Source organism: Salmo trutta, chromosome 5, assembly GCF_901001165.1.
Source record: "Salmo trutta chromosome 5, fSalTru1.1, whole genome shotgun sequence".
NCBI lineage: Eukaryota > Metazoa > Chordata > Actinopteri > Salmoniformes > Salmonidae > Salmo > Salmo trutta.
Window position 1 is genome coordinate 67,312,526 of NC_042961.1, and position 18,356 is coordinate 67,330,881.

Sequence of the window (18,356 nt, forward strand, 5' to 3'; positions counted from 1 at the left end):
CCATTCTTAGTGTCTGTGTCCCAAATGGCACCCTATTCCTTATGTAGTGCAGGTATGGTCTAAAGTACTGCACTACATAGGGAATAATGGTCAAATAGGTCCTGGTCTAAAGTAGTGCACTACATAGGGAATAATGGTCAAATAGGTCCTGGTCTAAAGTATTGCACTACATAGGGAAAAGGGTTCCATTTGGGGCAAAGCAATACATTACTGACCTGGGAGAAAACATGGAGAACCCTGTACTCACCATGTTACCAATCAATCACCAATCACTTTGCTGATCCATCAATAACCAATAAATATCTCCAGGTCTGTTGAACAAAGTGATTTTCATTGTAACTGTGGTCATACTGACATACACACACACACACACACACACACACACACACACACACATAGACACACACATACACACACACACACACACACACACTTTCTGCAGTGATTGGCATTATAATGTAATTTATGTATTTATGTTCTATTGTACAGAGTTGTCTACTGTTGTCTGTCGCCCCCAGTGGTTCTTTGTTGTAATTACGAACTTATTTCCTTCCCAAATGGTACCTTATTGTAGTGCACTATAAAGGGAATAGGGGGCCATTAGGGACGTATCTAACTGGAATACGTTGTTGCACTATGTCCTAATGAATAGCTCTGGTCCAGTGTGTGACGTGCATCTTGATGGTGCTGAACTGTCTTGATGGATATAACACCCTGGACCAGAGCTACCTAACAATACGCAGCTGGGCAGCTGGATAATAAGTCCTGTTATCTGATATTCTGAATAATGTTGTATTTTATACGTTGTTAAACTGATAAAAAAGAAGAAACCAGCCCACTGCTCTTGCTAGTATCACTGCTCTTTATTCAGCTGTCCGTATCGGCCTCAAGGCCTTCCTCAGAGCTGTGTGAGTGTTTTGTCGTTTGGACCCTTATGTAGACATTACATCGAATGGGGTTGGAGTCGAGGGGAAATAAACATGTGTTACCAAATATAACAATGTGTATTTCATAAGTATTCTAATAAAGTGTGTACATAAAACGTGTTAAACACTTCCAGGACCGGACGTTCTGCCGCCCCCCAGCCGAGAGAAAAATAATGACATCTTAGACATCCTGATGAATCTAAGCATGGCACTTTCAAAAGTGACCTTTCCACCCAGACAGAGGCTCTACTGACGCAGAAAACTGTAAGATTCAACTGCTGGCTTCTCGTCCGTTGTAACGTGTGGACGCGTGTACATATAGGAGGTTCCTTACCAGGCAGAAGGGAATTTAACTTGAACCGCTGCATCGGAGAGTTACAATGTTGCTGTCACTATGCAACCTACTACCTACAGTAGGAAAACGGGTTTCTGATTCATAATATCACACCTGTTATCACACATGGAACGACCCCATAAATGTTACAATTACAATAAAAATACACTTTTACATAACATACTGAACATATATTTAATATTCCTGTAGAACTGTAAAATACAGTAAGATCATTTGAGCTTTGGAAACAAGCGCTTTCATAAATGCATGGCGGGCCTCGTTTCGCTGTAGCAGTGTAAAATAAGCTTTCTGTCAATGACCCAGCCTTAATGAATGATGTTTATTTCCATATCGAATGTGATGGTCCAACATCAGCATGTATTTATTGTGTAGAGTGGCCTCTTTCCTCTGCTGTGGTGCTGCATTGCAGTCAGCGATGTTTTCTCTCGGTAGCTGTCCATGGTCCTGAAATCAAATCATGTGAGTTTGCTTGGACACCAGCCTGATCTCCAGCTCCTTCCACCTCTGGAAACTATCTGGGTGGTCATGCGACTTCTCATGAGAGGCTGAGGAGGAGACACTGATTCCTCCAGTCCCTGGTTCCATCCCTGACCAGCGCAGATTTACCCTCTTGTGAAAAAAGTTTGCAGCAAAAACAGAAGGCTGCATCGTTTTTCTTGGAATAGACAAGCCTTGGTCTCTCCACTCTCTCCCCGTTCACCATCCTCCTATTGTAGTTGGCCACCGAAAACTGTCGTTGCCCCTCATCTCTTGGTAAATTCCCCTCCTTATCCTGATGTGGCCCAGCCTGCACTAACATATCCTGTAAAGATCCATTCATATATTTTGGCATCTCACCGGGATCTTCTATGATTTTTGTCTGGGAGTCGGATTCAGCAGCAGCATCACCACTGTCACCGGGGACAGGGAGCGACGAATCTGAGTCTGGGTCCAAGATAGTAGGGTCTTCTCCAGCATTGTTTGGAGGTGTAGCTGGGCCTGGTGCGACCACCTGTTCTTGTCCAGCCAGAGAGCTGTCATCATCGGTGGAAGTGCATGGCTCGGACTCCTCCGGTTTGTCCTCTTCGCTGCTAGAATCAGCTAACGGGGGCTCGTCGTTCTCGGTGAATGAATGGCCTGTCCTCGTAGGCTTGTAATTCTCCACACCAGCTGATGGACATTGCTGGACACTGATACATTTCACCAGAGATTTTCTTTGGTTTAGAGATTTTGCCTCTTTTCTCATAGTTTTTATTTTTATATTCACTTCCTGATATTTTTTGTCTATTAGACACGTGGTAGCAAATTATTTTATATCTCTATAGATGACTTTTATCTAAAATGATATCCACTAGTAGTAGCTAGCTAACGTTAACAGGTTAGGTTACTGTATTAATCACTAACGTTAACAGGTTAGGTTACTGTCTTAATCACTAACGTTAACAGGTTAGGTTACTGTCTTAATCACTAACGTTAACAGGTTAGGTTACTGTCTTAATCACTAACGTTAACAGGTTAGGTTACTGTCTTAATCACTAACGTTAACAGGTTAGGTTACTGTCTTAATCACTAACGTTAACAGGTTAGGTTACTGTCTTAATCACTAACGTTAACAGGTTAGGTTACTGTCTTAATCACTAACGTTAACAGGTTAGGTTACTGTCTTAATCACTAACGTTAACAGGTTAGGTTACTGTCTTAATCACTAACGTTAACAGGTTAGGTTACTGTCTTAATCACTAACGTTAACAGGTTAGGTTACTGTCTTAATCACTAACGTTAACAGGTTAGGTTACTGTCTTAATCACTAACGTTAACAGGTTAGGTTACTGTCTTAATCACTAACGTTAACAGGTTAGGTTACTGTCTTGATCACTAACGTTAACAGGTTAGGTTACTGTCTTAATCACTAACGTTAACAGGTTAGGTTACTGTCTTAATCACTAACGTTAACAGGTTAGGTTACTGTCTTAATCACTAACGTTAACAGGTTAGGTTACTGTCTTAATCACTAACGTTAACAGGTTAGGTTACTGTCTTAATCACTAACGTTAACAGGTTAGGTTACTGTCTTAATCACTAACGTTTCAAATTATTTTAAATCTCTATAGATGACTTTTAGCTGTAACGGTTGTCGTGTGTGGAGGACCAAGACGCAACAGGGAAGTGTATACTCATCTTCTCTTTTTAATAAGAAGGAGAAACAAAATAAACACGTATACAATTAACAGAAACAACACTAACAGTTCTGTCAGGTGACAAGCACAAAACGGAATACAAATACCCACAATCCACAATACAAACGCACCCTTAATTATAGGACCTTCAATTCGAGGCAACGATAGACAGCTGCCTCCAACTGCCCACACCAATTAACTAAAAATAATATTCGCTTCCTGATATTTTGTGTCTATTAGACATGGGAGCAAATTGTTTGAAATCTCTATAGATTACTTTTATTATTATCTGACCCTGCTGGTCATCTATGAACATTTGAACATCTTGGCCATGTTCTGTTATAATCTCCACCCGGCACAGCCAGAAGAGGACTGGCCACCCCTCATAGTCTGGTTCCTCTCTAGGTTTCTTCCTAGGTTCTGGCCTTTCTAGGGAGTTTTTCCTAGCCACCGTGCTTCTACATCTGCATTGTTTGCTGTTTGGGGGTTTTAGGCTGGGTTTCTGTACAGCACTCTGTGACATCAGCTGATGTAATAAGGGATTTATAAATATATTTGATTGATTTGATTGATAGTAGCTAGCTAACGTTAACAGGTTAGGTTACTGTCTTGATCACTAACGTTAACAGGTTAGGTTACTGTCTTAATCACTAACGTTAACAGGTTAGGTTACTGTCTTAATCACTAACGTTAACAGGTTAGGTTACTGTCTTAATCACTAACGTTAACAGGTTAGGTTACTGTCTTAATCACTAACGTTAACAGGTTAGTTTACTGTCTTAAAATCGTCTTCCTCACACACACACTTAAAAAAATACAATCATTTATTTGGCAGATTAATTTATTAATGTTTCATAATTGGATAATCCCATAAACACACACATCACCATAGCTACCAAGGATAGTGGTATGAACTTCAGGATATATAAACACACATCACCATAGCTACCAAGGATAGTGGTATGAACTTCAGGATATATAAACACACATCACCATAGCTACCAATGATAGTGGTATGAACTTCAGGATATATAAACACACACATCACCATAGCTACCAAGGATAGTGGTATGAACTTCGGGATATATAAACACACACATCACCATAGCTACCAAGGATAGTGGTATGAACTTCGGGAGATATAAACACACACATCACCATAGCTACCAAGGATAGTGGTATGAACTTCGGGATATATAAACACACACATCACCATAGCTACCAAGGATAGTGGTATGAACTTCGGGAGAAGGGGGAATGGGGTGGGGGGGGGGAACTGTAGCAACACTATGAGCTGGTGGCTGGGGCGCAGCGGGCGGTGTAGTGACCGAACAGGGGCACCGGAGGGCGGCAGACAAGTGCTGCCATAGGCGACGGTCTAATGGGAGGGCTGGCCCTGAACACGTCTGTAAACCCACAATGAGGACATCAAGTAAGTTTTCATAAATCATTGGGTTCCGTTCAAGAAAAAACGTCAGAGTAGTCTGAAGTGGAGGCATTAATTCATGTTCACATTTACAACATAACATGCATGGACATTTCATCATTAAGACCTTTAGGGAATAATGTCTGGAGGGTGAAAATCCCAAAACATTCTCATTAGCTCAGTGTTATATCACCTCCCCTGTCTGATATCTTGACTTTCTCTATGTCTCACAACCTAAAGGTAGAAATGTCATGTTTTAGGTCATTACAATGTACTGCGACTGGATAATCCCTGTCTTTACTCCTGATTCAACTTTTATGTTCACTAATTCTCTGAGATAACGAGAGGTTTTACCTACATAACACAGCCCACATGGACATGTAATAATGTAGATAACATGGGTGGTGGAGCAGGTAATGATGTCATTTATTTGGACCTGTTTTCCTGTTTGTGGGTGGTAGAAACATTCACACTTCATCATATTGTTGTACTGAGCTCAGCATCTGCATTTATAGCTACCATTCAGAAGAGGGCGTAAAGAGCCTGGCTCGTTTTCTTTTGTGGCTGGCAGTTTGGCATGGACCAATTTGTCGCGTAAATTGCAACCTCTCCTATATACAATAAGTGGTGGGTTGTTAAAGTCAGCTGGCAGAGCTGGGTCCGATGATAAAACATGACAATGTTTTTAAGGAGTTATCTCATCCATGAAGAACTTCTCACAATCTACACCGTCACTGAACTTCACCACTCGGTCTGTGTGTCTGTCTGTCTGTCTGTCTGTCTGTCTGTCATTCTGTCTGTGTATCTGTCTGTCATTCTGCCTGTGTGTCTGTCTGTCTGTCATTCTGTCTGTCTGCCATTCTGTCTGTGTATCTGTCTGTCTGTCATTCTGTCTATGTATCTGTCTGTCTGTCATTCTGTCTGTGTATCTGTCTGTCTGTCATTCTGTCTTTTTCTGTCTGTCTGTCATTCTGTCTGTGTATCTGTCTGTCTGTCATTCTGTCTGTGTATCTGTCTGTCTGTCATTCTGTCTGTGTATCTGTCTGTGTGTCTGTCTGTCTGTCATTCTGTCTGTGTATCTGTCTGTCTGTCATTCTGTCTGTGTATCTGTCTGTCTGTCATTCTGTCTGTGTATATGTCTGTCTGTCATTCTGTCTGTGTATCTGTCTGTCTGTCATTCTGTCTGTGTATCTGTCTGTCTGTCATTCTGTCTGTGTATCTGTCTGTCTGTCATTCTGTCTGTGTATCTGTCTGTCTGTCATTCTGTCTGTGTATCTGTCTGTCTGTCATTCTGTCTGTGTATCTGTCTGTCTGTCATTCTGTCTGTGTATCTGTCTGTCTGTCATTCTGTCTGTGTATCTGTCTAGATTTAGGTTCCCAAGGAAGGTTCTCCTGATAGCGCTCAAACCCGTCTGGATCTTGACACTCTGAACGTACGTTTTGCATCATATCTCTGACACCAGATATGATATTTATTGTATTTTGTTCATTGTAAAAGGGTATTTTCTTTTTGTTTGCTGCAAAAACTGAAAAACCTGCTTGGAACGAAATACTGCTGTGAAACCTACAGGAGCCGTATCTTAATTTGAGCATCCTGTTGTTGTAGGAATTTTCCTGCACAGAATGAAATGCTAATTTGTAATGTATTCCTGGTTAAAAAGGATTCTAAAATTTGTATTGACTTCTTTAAAAATGTCAGACTTTTTTTGACTTAACTATTTTTGTAACAACCCCTACAAAAAATGTCCATTAATTATAAACAACATAACAATTTCAATTTCCTTTTGCTGCAGGATAATTTTCTTGCTGTGTGAAACTGTCTCAAATGAATATATGGCATATCTCTCTCTGCCTCCCTCGCTCTCTGCCTCTCACTCTCTCTCTATCTATCTCTGCCTCCATCTCTCTCTCTCCTACTCATTCAAGGTCTTTTTTTCTATACACTACTAAAGTGACACGTCATTTTCCAGGAAGTAGCATTGTTGTTTTTTGTAGTCTTTCTGAATAGTCTTCAATGGGCAAAAACGTATCACAATGGTCTTCAAGCCAAATAATCCATAAAAGGAATCCAGGCAGAGGTAAATTAATCCAAAACATGTATTTTATATATATTGTAAATGACCGTGTTTTCACAAATGTTATGATATAAACGTCAAACCATTTCAAAAGTTTTGGGGACACGACCCGGAAGTAAAATGGAAGGGGCTGTTAATTTCACAGAGTATTACTGAAATCACTTGTGGAAAAACATCAGCTTTTTCCTACATTGGTTCTCCTTTCATCCCCCACGGTCAGTCTGTATCTCTGACCTCAGCGTCAGGTCAGTCTGTCTCTCTTACCTCAGCATCAGGTCAGTCTGTCTCTCTTACCTCAGCATCAGGTCAGTCTGTCTCTCTTACCTCAGCGTCAGGTCAGTCTGTATCTCTTACCTCAGCGTCAGGTCAGTCTGTATCTCTTACCTCAGCATCAGGTCAGTCTGCCTCTCTTACCTCAGCATCAGGTCAGTCTGTCTCTCTGACCTCAGCATCAGGTCAGTCTGTCTCTCTGACCTCAGCATCAGGTGTGTCTTTTGTTGCCTTCCACTGATTGCAGGGAAACATTTTGTAATATTTTTTACAGCAGCTCATCCAGTGACATTTTGATGAGAAATAATAGTATTTATTGTTTGTGGACTTGGACAAAAGGGGGACATTTCCTGGTTCAAGTGTGGCTGAATGTGGGATGTAAATTCTCACAATCTGTTTTTAGTCTGCTTGTTTATCGTAACTGAATGCAAATATGCTAATTATCAATGATATGGATAATAGATCAAAAACACAGATGATGAAAATATATATAATATATTTATCAATCAATTAATCAGTCAATCAATTGAAACCTGTCCTGTTCAGAGCTCATGGAGTGGAGGTTTGAAAACTAGAACAAGGCTGCCACCTGCTGGTGAGATGATTCTACAACACTGCTTGAAAATCCTTAAAAAAAATGTTTTAACCTTTATTTAACTAGACAAGTCAGTTAAGAACAAATTATTATTTAAAATGACGGCCTACACCAGCCAAACCTGGACGATGATGGGCCAATTGTGCGCCGCCCTATGGGACACCCAATCACGGCAGGATGTAATGAAGCATGGATTTTGATGATTCTAGAACAATGTTTGTAAATCCTTCTTGACCAGCTCCAGGTATGTTTAGAGACATGGTAGCTTCTTGACCAGCTCCAGGTATGTTTAGAGACATGGTAGCTTCTTGACCAGCTCCAGGTATGTTTTGAGACATGGTAGCTTCTTGACCAGCTCCAGGTATGTTTAGAGACATGGTAGCTTCTTGACCAGCTCCAGGTATGTTTAGAGACATGGTAGCTTCTTGACCAGCTCCAGGTATGTTTAGAGACATGGTAGCTTCTTGACCAGCTCCAGGTATGTTTAGAGACATGGTAGCTTCTTGACCAGCTCCAGGTATGTTTAGAGACATGGTAGCTTCTTGACCAGCTCCAGGTATGTTAGAGACATGGTAGCTTCTTGACCAGCTCCAGGTATGTTTTGAGACATGGTAGCTTCTTGACCAGCTCCAGGTATGTTTTGAGACATGGTAGCTTCTTGACCAGCTCCAGGTATGTTTTGAGACATGGTAGCTAGCTGGTATGCTGGACCATAGCTGGTTGGACACATAGTTACGGCAAAGTTTGAATGAAAAACCGACAACTAAAAGAGTACTTTCAATCATTTATATTTTTACCTCAAATAACGTTGTCTAATGTTGAATTGGAACATTTTGGAGTCACTTGGATACATTTAAACACTATGAGAACAAAACACCAGACTCTCACAGGCTTCATTCATTATAGATGTTTATTCCTTCAGATGGGAAGAAGATGGATACATACAGAGATAGAATTACATTCAGAACATATAATAGTATCTCTATGGTAACAGTGATAGAATTACATTCAGAACATTTAACCTGCTAGGGGACAGTATTTTCACGGCCGGATAAAAAACGTACCCGATTTAAACTAGTTACTACTCTTTTCCAGAAATGAGAATATGCATATAATTAGTATATTTGGATAGAAAACACTCTAAAGTTTCTAAAACTGTTTGAATGGTGTCTGTGAGTATAACAGAACTCATATGGCAGGCCAAAACCTGAGATTCCATACAGGAAGTGGCCTGTCTGACAATTTCTGGTCCTTCTGTTGCATCTCTATCGAAAATACAGCATCTGTGCTGTTACGTGACACTTTCTAAGGCTTCCATTGGCTCTCTGAAGGCGCCAGAAAGTGGATTGGGGTGTCTGCTATCTCTGGGCAAGGTTCAGGAGCTCTGTTTGTGTGTGGTCAGCCTAGTGGCTCAGAGACAGGAGATGCGCGGTCACAAGACTACTCCATTTTTTTCTTCACCTGTTTGAATGAATACAAGGTTGTGTGGTTGGAATATTATCGCTATTTTACGAATAAAATCGCATAAAAATGTATTTTAAACTGCGTTTGACATGCTTCTAAGTACGGTAAAGGAACATTTTGAATTTTTTTGTCACGAAATGCACCCGCGCGTCACCCTTCGGATAGTGACCTGAACGCACGAACAAAACGGAGGTATTTGGATAATAACTATGGATTATTTGGAACCAAAACAACATTTGTTGTTGAAGTAGAAGTCCTGGGAGTGCATTCTGACGAAGAACAGCAAAGGTAATCCAATTTTTGTAATAGTAAATCTGAGTTTACTGAGCCTCGACATTGGCGAGTGTCTTGAATAGATAGCCGTGATCGCCGAGCTATGTACTCAGAATATTGCAAAATGTGCTTTTGCCGAAAAACTATTTTAAAATCTGACACCGCGATTGCATAAAGGAGTTCTGTATCTATAATTCTTAAAATAATTGTTATGTATTTTGTGAACGTTTATGCTGAGTAATTTAGTAAATTCACCGGAAGTTTTCGGTGTGTATGCTATTTCTGAACATGACATGCTAATGTAAAACCATGTGGTTTTGGTTTTTGTGACATATATGCTTGCTTTGAAAATGGCTGTGTGATTATTTTTGGCAGGGTACTCTCCTGACATAATCTAATGTTTTGCTTTCGATGTAAAGCCTTTTTGAAATCGGACAACGTGGTTGGATTAACGAGAGTCTTATCTTTCAAATGGTGTAAAATAGTAATATGTTTGAGAAATTGAAGTTATAGCATTTTTGAGGTATTTGTATTTCGCGCCACGCGATTCCACTGGCTGTTGAATAGAGTGGGACGTCAGACGTTTCCCATAGAAGATAATAGTATCTCTATGGTAACAGTGATAGAATTACATTCAGAACATATAATAGTATCTCTATGGTAACAGTGATAGAATTACATTCAGAACATATAATAGTATCTATGGTAACAGTGATAGAATTACATTCAGAACATAGAATAGTATCTCTATGGTAACAGTGATAGAATTACATTCAGAACATATAATAGTATCTATGGTAACAGTGATAGAATTACATTCAGAACATATAACAGTATCTCTATGGTAACAGTGATAGAATTACATTCAGAACATATAATAGTATCTCTATGGTAACAGTGATAGAATTACATTCAGAACATATAATAGTATCTCCATGGTAACAGTCATATGGAAGTCACAACCTGACATACTGTAGTCCAGGGTTGGGGTTAATTCCATTTCAATTCCAAATGTTCCTCATTGAAAAGCATTGAAGAGAACTGGAATTCCAGTGTATTTCTAGAATTGACTGGAATTGAAATGGAATTGACCTCAACCCTGCTGTGAGCATCATTATTAACATTAACAAGAGTAATGGCAGCACATCATCAAGGAATTAATGTATTTTATTTCTTAGAATAGAATTCTGTTCCCTTATAACCTCTATAACCTCTATAACCTCTATAACCTCTATAACCCCTATAACCCCTATAACCTCTATAACCTCTATAACCTCTATAACCTCTATAACCCCTATAACCTCTATAACCTCTATAACCCCTATAACCTCTATAACCTCTATAACCCCTATAACCTCTATAACCCCTATAACCCTTATAACCTCTATAACCACTATAACCATTATAACCACTATAACCCTTATAACCACTATAACCGTAACAAGTGGCTGTATATCAACATCATTTCAACAGAGTTTAGTTGGTAGTTTGTTGATATAGTCTGAGCATCTGTACCCAGATCATCCAATTCTATTCATCATGGAATTGGAAAGATTCCTGACTGTGGAAGAAATTCTTTCAAGAGAATTCTTCCAACTGAGTTGGTTAGTGGAAGGTTTAGGACCTCTTGGACAATCCTTTGGGAACACCTGGACACGACCACCTTGGTGAAATTGGTTCAACTCCTTTTCGAGTTCTCCCAAGGTTTCTGGTTTCAATGTTTTCCTCTTTCCCTTCTTGTTCCACCCCCAGTGCGCTTCGACCTTCCACTTTTTCATCTTGTTCAAACAGCAGTAGGCTGTCCACATGAGATCTGGGATGTTCACTCTGTTGTTCAGTGCGTTCTTCAGTGTGTTGTTCAGTGTTTTGTTCTTACTGGGCACCGCTCCAGTCACCACATAGGCCTTTATCTTCCTGTTGTTACTAAAACAGTCCGTCATCAGCTTCTCTCTGACATTTTCCTCCATTTTCTTCCACCTGCCATTGTTGAAGGACACCACCTGGGGAACGATGTTGGTCAGGGTAAAGGTGGACTTCTGAGTATCAAGGTCATGAGCATGTGAACATGGGAAGAGGTGACCTTTGTTCACCCCTTTAATTGGTATTGAGTTACTATAGTCGTAGTTCCCAGCCTGGTGTTGGTAGTGTTCTCCCATATTCTTCATTTCAGGGCTGTTGTTTACACCGTTGAGCTGCAGGACACAATCATACGTTCATTAATTTACAAACTTTCAGTGAATAAACCCTCTTTTCAGTATAATAAACCCTCCTGTCAGTACAATAAACCCTCCTTTCAGTACAATAAACCCTCCTTTCAGTACAATAAACCCTCCTTTCAGTACAATAAACCCTCCTTTCAGTACAATAAACCCTCCTTTCAGTACAATAAACCCTCCTTTCAGTACAATAAACCCTCCTTTCAGTACAATAAACCCTCCTTTCAGTATAATAAACCCTCCTTTCAGTATAATAAACCCTCCTTTCAGTACAATAAACCCTCCTTTCAGTACAATAAACCCTCCTTTCAGTACAATAAACCCTCCTTTCAGTACAATAAACCCTCCTTTCAGTGAATAAATCCTCCTTTCAGTATAATAAACCCTCCTTTCAGTACAATAAACCCTCATTTCAGTACAATAAACCCTCCTTTCAGTACAATAAACCCTCCTTTCAGTACAATAAACCCTCCTTTCAGTACAATAAACCCTCCTTTCAGTATAATAAACCCTCTTTCAGTGAATAAACCCTCATTTCTGTACAATAAACCCTCCTTTCAGTATAATAAACCCTCCTTTCTGTACAATAAACCCTCGTTTCAGTACAATAAACCCTCCTTTCAGTACAATAAACCCTCCTTTCTGTACAATAAACCGTCCTTTCAGTACAATAAACCCTCCTTCCAGTGAATAAACCCTCCTTCCAGTGAATAAACCCTCCTTTCAGTGAATAAACCCTCCTTTCAGTACAATAAACCCTCCTTTCAGTATAATAAACCCTCCTTTCAGTACAATGAACCCTCCTTTCAGTACAATAAACCCTCCTTTCAGTACAATAAACCGTCCTTTCTGTACAATAAACCCTCCTTTCAGTACAATAAACCCTCCTTTCAGTACAATAAACCCTCCTTTCTGTACAATAAACCGTCCTTTCAGTACAATAAACCGTCCTTTCAGTACAATAAACCCTCCTTTCAGTGAATAAACCCTCCTTTCAGTACAATAAACCTTCCTTTCAGTACAATAAACCCTCCTTTCAGTACAATAAACCCCCCTTTCAGTACAATAAACCCTCCTTTCTGTACAATAAACCCTCCTTTCAGTACAATAAACCCTCCTTTCAGTATAATAAACCCTCCTTTCAGTACAATAAACCCTCCTTTCAGTACAATAAACCCTCCTTTCAGTACAATAAACCCTCCTTTCAGTACAATAAACCCTCCTTTCAGTACAATAAACCCCCCTTTCAGTATAATAAACCCTCCTTTCAGTATAATAAACCCTCCTTTCAGTACAATAAACCCTCCTTTCAGTACAATAAACCCTCCTTTCAGTACAATAAACCCTCCTTTCAGTGAATAAACCCTCCTTTCAGTACAATAAACCCTCCTTTCAGTACAATAAACCCTCCTTTCAGTATAATAAACCCTCCTTTCTGTACAATAAACCGTCCTTTCAGTACAATAAACCCTCCTTTCAGTATAATAAACCCTCCTTTCAGTACAATAAACCCTCCTTTCAGTACAATAAACCCTCCTTTCAGTACAATAAACCCTCCTTTCAGTACAATAAACCCTCTTTTCTGTACAATAAACCCTCCTTTCTGTACAATAAACCCTCCTTTCTGTACAATAAACCCTCCTTTCTGTGCAATAAACCCTACTTTCTATTCAATAAACCCTCCTTTCTGTACAATAAACCCTCCTTTCTGTACAATAAACCCTCTTCTGGGGGGGTTCACAATCAAGACAATCAAGTCTCTATACCCTCCATAGTGGTAGTTCTATATTTTGTAACATAACTGTCTGTGACATACAGTTGAAGTCGGAAGTTTACATACACCTTAGCCAAATACATTTAAACTCAGTTTCACAATTCCTGACATTTAATCCTAGTAAAAATTCCCCGTCTTAGGTCAGTTAGGAAAACCACTATTTTAAGAAAGTGAAATGTCAGAATAATAGTAGAGAGAATTATTTATTTCAGCTTTTATTTCTTTCATCACATTCCCAGTGGGTCAGAAGTTTACATACACTCAATTAGTATTTGGTAGCATTGCCTTTAAATTGTTTAACTTGGGTCAAATGTTTAGGGTAGCCTTCCACAAGCTTCCCACAATAAGTTGGGTGAATTTTGTCCCATTCCTCCTGACAGAGCTGGTGTAACTGAGTCAGGTTTGTAGGCCTCCTTGCTTGCACACACTTTTTACATTTACATTTAAGTCATTTAGCAGATGCTCTTATCCAGAGCGACTTACAAATTGGTGCATTCACCATATAATATCCAGTGGAACAACCACTTTACAATAGTGCATCTAAATCTTTTAAGGGGGGGTTAAAGGATTACTTTATCCTATCCCAGTTATTCCTTAAAGAGGTGGGGTTTCAGGTGTCTCCGGAAGGTGGTGATTGACTCCGCTGTCCTGGCGTCGTGAGGGAGCTTGTTCCACCATTGGGGTGCCAGAGCAGCTAACAGTTTTGACTGGGCTGAGCGGGAACTGTGCTTCCTCAGAGGTAGGGAGGCGAGCAGGCCAGAGGTGGATGAACGCAGTGCCCTTGTTTGGGTGTAGGGCCTGATCAGAGCCTGAAGGTACGGAGGTGCCGTTCCCCTCACAGCTCCGTAGGCAAGCACCATGGTCTTGTAGCGGATGCGAGCTTCGACTGGAAGCCAGTGGAGAGAGCGGAGGAGCGGGGTGACGTGAGAGAACTTGGGAAGGTTGAACACCAGACGGGCTGCGGCGTTCTGGATGAGTTGTAGGGGTTTAATGGCACTGGCAGGGAGCCCAGCCAACAACGAGTTGCAGTAATCCAGACGGGAGATGACAAGTGCCTGGATTAGGACCTGCGCCGCTTCCTGTGTGAGGCAGGGTCGTACTCTGCGAATGTTGTAGAGCATGAACCTACAGGATCGGGTCACCGCCTTGATGTTAGTGGAGAACGACAGGGTGTTGTACAGGGTCTTGCCGAGGTTCAGCTTTTTCAGTTCTGCCCACAAATTTTTTATAGGACTTTGTGATGGCCACTCCAATACCTTGACTTTGTTGTCCTTAAGCCCTTTTGCCACAACTTTAGAAGTATGCTTGGGGTCATTGTCCATTTGGAAGACCCATTTGCAACAAAGCTTTAACTTCCTGACTGATGTCTTGAGATGTTGCTTCAATATATCCACATAATTTTCCTGCCTCATGATGCCATCTATTTTGTTAAGTGCACCAGTCCCTCCTGCAGCAAAGCACCCCCACAACATGATGCTGCCACCCCCGTGCTTCATGGTTGGGATGTTGTTCTTCGGCTTGAAAGGATCCCCCTTTTTTCTCCAAACATAACGATGGTCGTTATGGCCAAACAGTTCTGTTTGTACGATCTTTGTCCCCATGTGCAGTTGCAAACCGTAGTCTGGCTTTTTTATGGTGGTTTTGGAGCAGTGGCTTCTTCCTTGCTGAGCGGCCTTTCAGGTTATGTCGATATAAGACTCGTTTTACTGTGGATATAGATACTTTTGTACCTGTTTCCTCCAGCATCTTCACAAGGTCCTTTGCTGCTGTTATGGGATTGATTCGCACTTTTCGCACCAAAGTACGTTCATCTCTAGGAGACAGAACGCGTCTCCTTCCTGAGCGGTATGACGGCTGCGTGGTCCCATGGTGTTTATACTTGCGTACATTGTTTGTACAGATGAACGTGGTACCTTCAGGCATTTAGAAATTGCTCCCAATGATGAACCAGACTTGAGGAGGTCTACATTTTTTTTTCTGAGGTCTTGGCTGATTTCTTTATATTTTCCCATGATGTCAAGCAAAGAGGCACTGAGTTTGAAGGTAAGCCTTGAAATACATCCACAGGTACACCTCCAATTGACTCAAATTATGCCAATTAGCCTATCAGAAGCTTCTAAAGCCATGACACCATTTTCGGAAATTTCCCAAGCTGTTTAAAGGCACAGTCCACTTAGTGTATGTAAACTTCTGACCCAGTGGAATTGTGATACAGTGAATTATAAGTGAAATAATCTGTCTGTAAACAATTGTTCGAAAAATGACTTGTGTCATGAACAAAGTAGATGTCCTAACCGACTTGCCAAAACTATAGTTTGTTAACAAGAAATGTGTGGAGTGGTTGAAAAACGAGTTTTAATGACTCCAACCTAAGTGTATGTAAACTTCTGACTTCAACTGTACAGCAGTAAACAAATAATGTTATGTTATATGACAAAACATTAGTCCTACCTGGGGCTCGATCATCCAGGTTGGATTTGGTCTGGGGTCTGTAGGAGGACCAGTGAAGGTGTAGGCTGAGAACACAGGGATCCTGTTGGTCGTGTCGTAGAGAGTTGCAAACCTGTAGATGTTGTTGAACAACTGGCAAATCAGCTTGTAGCGTTTCTGGTCCTGGACCGTCCCACCAACCAAAATACCTGGGAGATTTGGAGTTGTCCCATTCAGGAAGAAATTCTTGCACTGTGGAACATCACTGAACTTTTCCACTACATGAGAGAGAGCAGGAGGAAGGAGAGAGAGGAGGAGGAGAGTAGAGAGATGATTCAATACCCCCATCATCACCTGAAGACTGAACACCACAGAGACAAAGATGAAGTTACAGAGACCAGTTGGTAGACTGGAGACTGCTGAGCTGAGTCAGGACAGACTGCTTTAAATAGTTATTACAGAGACTCCTCCTTCAGATGTCAAGACAGATAGGGTTGATTTGCATAAACTCCTCCCTATGTTTCCATGGAAACTGCTGTAACACATAAAATGGAATAGATAGTATAGAATAGATAGTATAGGATAGTATAGATAGTGTAGAATAGATAGTATAGAATAGATAGTATAGTATACTATCACCTCCTGTAGTTTCTAACACGTATGGACCCAGAACTGAATCACACAATATTATAGTTCTGGGTTAATGAGATTAGACTGCTCTAAATAGTGACTGCATCCACACTTTGGTTCTGGTAGAAAAACGTTTTAGGATAAAAACATGACTTTACTCAGCATAGAGTCTGTCAGAAAATACACATCAGACTATTACAACAGAGGGACTGTTCTGGAATTACGGTTGCTGAGTTCACATTCATTAATATCCCACAAGGCTTAGCGACTCTGACTCAAAAACTCAAAGAAGTAAACTTGCATTTCCCTTGACAAGCAAGTCAAGGGAAATGTAGGGAAATGCTTGTGCTTCTTGTTCCAACAGTGCAGTAATATCTAACAGGTAATATCTAATAATTCCACAACAAATACCTAATACACACAAATCTAGTAAAGGAATGGAATAAGAATAAGAATATATAAATATATGGATGAGCAGTGTCAGAGAGGCTAAGATGCAATAGATAGTATAGAATAGATAGTATAGAATAGATAGTATAGTATAGAATAGATAGTATAGAATAGAGAGTGTAGTATAGATAGTGTAGTATAGATAGTGTAGAATAGATAGTGTAGAATAGATAGTATAGAATAGATAGAATAGAATAGATAGTGTAGTATAGATAGTGTAGTATAGATAGTGTAGAATAGATAGTGTAGTATAGATAGTGTAGTATAGATAGCGTAGAATAGATAGCGTAGAATAGATTTTACATTTACATTTTAGTCATTTAGCAGACGCTCTTATCCAGAGCGACTTACAGTAGTGAATGCATACATTTTATACAATTTCATACATTTTTTTCTGTGCTGGCCCCCCGTGGGAATCGAACCCACAACCCTGGTGTTGCAAACACCATGCTCTACCAACTGAGCTACAGGGAAGGCTAAGATAGTATAGTATAGAATAGATAGTATAGAATAGATAGTATAGAATAGATAGTGTAGAATAGATAGTATAGAATAGATAGTATAGAATAGATAGCGTAGAATAGATAGTGTAGAATAGATAGTGTAGAATAGATAGTATAGAATAGATAGTGTAGTATAGATAGTGTAGAATAGATAGTATAGAATAGATAGTGTAGAATAGATAGTGTAGTATAGATAGTGTAGAATAGATAGTGTAGAATAGATAGTGTAGAATAGATAGTGTAGAATAGATAGTGTAGAATAGATAGTGTAGAATAGATAGTATAGAATAGATAGTGTAGAATAGATAGTGTAGTATAGATAGTGTAGAATAGATAGTATAGAATAGATAGTATAGAATAGATAGTATAGAATAGATAGTGTAGTATAGAATAGATAGTATAGAATAGATAGTATAGAATAGATAGTATAGAATAGATAGTGTAGTATAGAATAGATAGTATAGAATAGATAGTGTAGTATAGAATAGATAGTGTAGAATAGATAGTGTAGTATAGATAGTATAGAATAGATAGTGTAGAATAGATAGTGTAGAATAGATAGTGTAGAATAGATAGTATAGAATAGATAGTGTAGAATAGATAGTATAGAATAGATAGTATAGAATAGATAGAATAGAATAGATAGAATAGAATAGATAGTATAGAATAGATAGAATAGAATAGATAGTATAGAATAGAATAGATAGTATAGAATAGATAGAATAGAATAGATAGTATAGAATAGATAGTATAGAATAGATAGTATAGAATAGAATAGATAGATAGATAGATAGTATAGAATAGAATAGATAG

At 39.6% G+C, this 18,356-nt stretch overlaps 2 protein-coding genes across 3 annotated transcripts in view; one reads left to right on the forward strand and one right to left on the reverse strand.

Annotated features, from left to right (window-relative positions):
• The window catches only part of LOC115194901 (endonuclease domain-containing 1 protein), a 238,049-nt gene that overhangs the window by 30,404 nt on the left and 189,289 nt on the right, over positions 1 to 18,356 (forward strand). The window lies entirely within an intron of this gene.
• Positions 10,894 to 16,974, reverse strand: LOC115194906 (endonuclease domain-containing 1 protein-like). The gene is made up of 2 exons (XM_029754825.1): positions 15,982 to 16,974; positions 10,894 to 11,732 (listed from the first exon to the last, which is right to left on the reverse strand). The coding sequence occupies exons 1-2, from the start codon at positions 16,309 to 16,311 to the stop codon at positions 11,061 to 11,063; spliced, it is 1,002 nt and encodes a 333-aa protein (XP_029610685.1). The 5' UTR covers positions 16,312 to 16,974; the 3' UTR covers positions 10,894 to 11,060.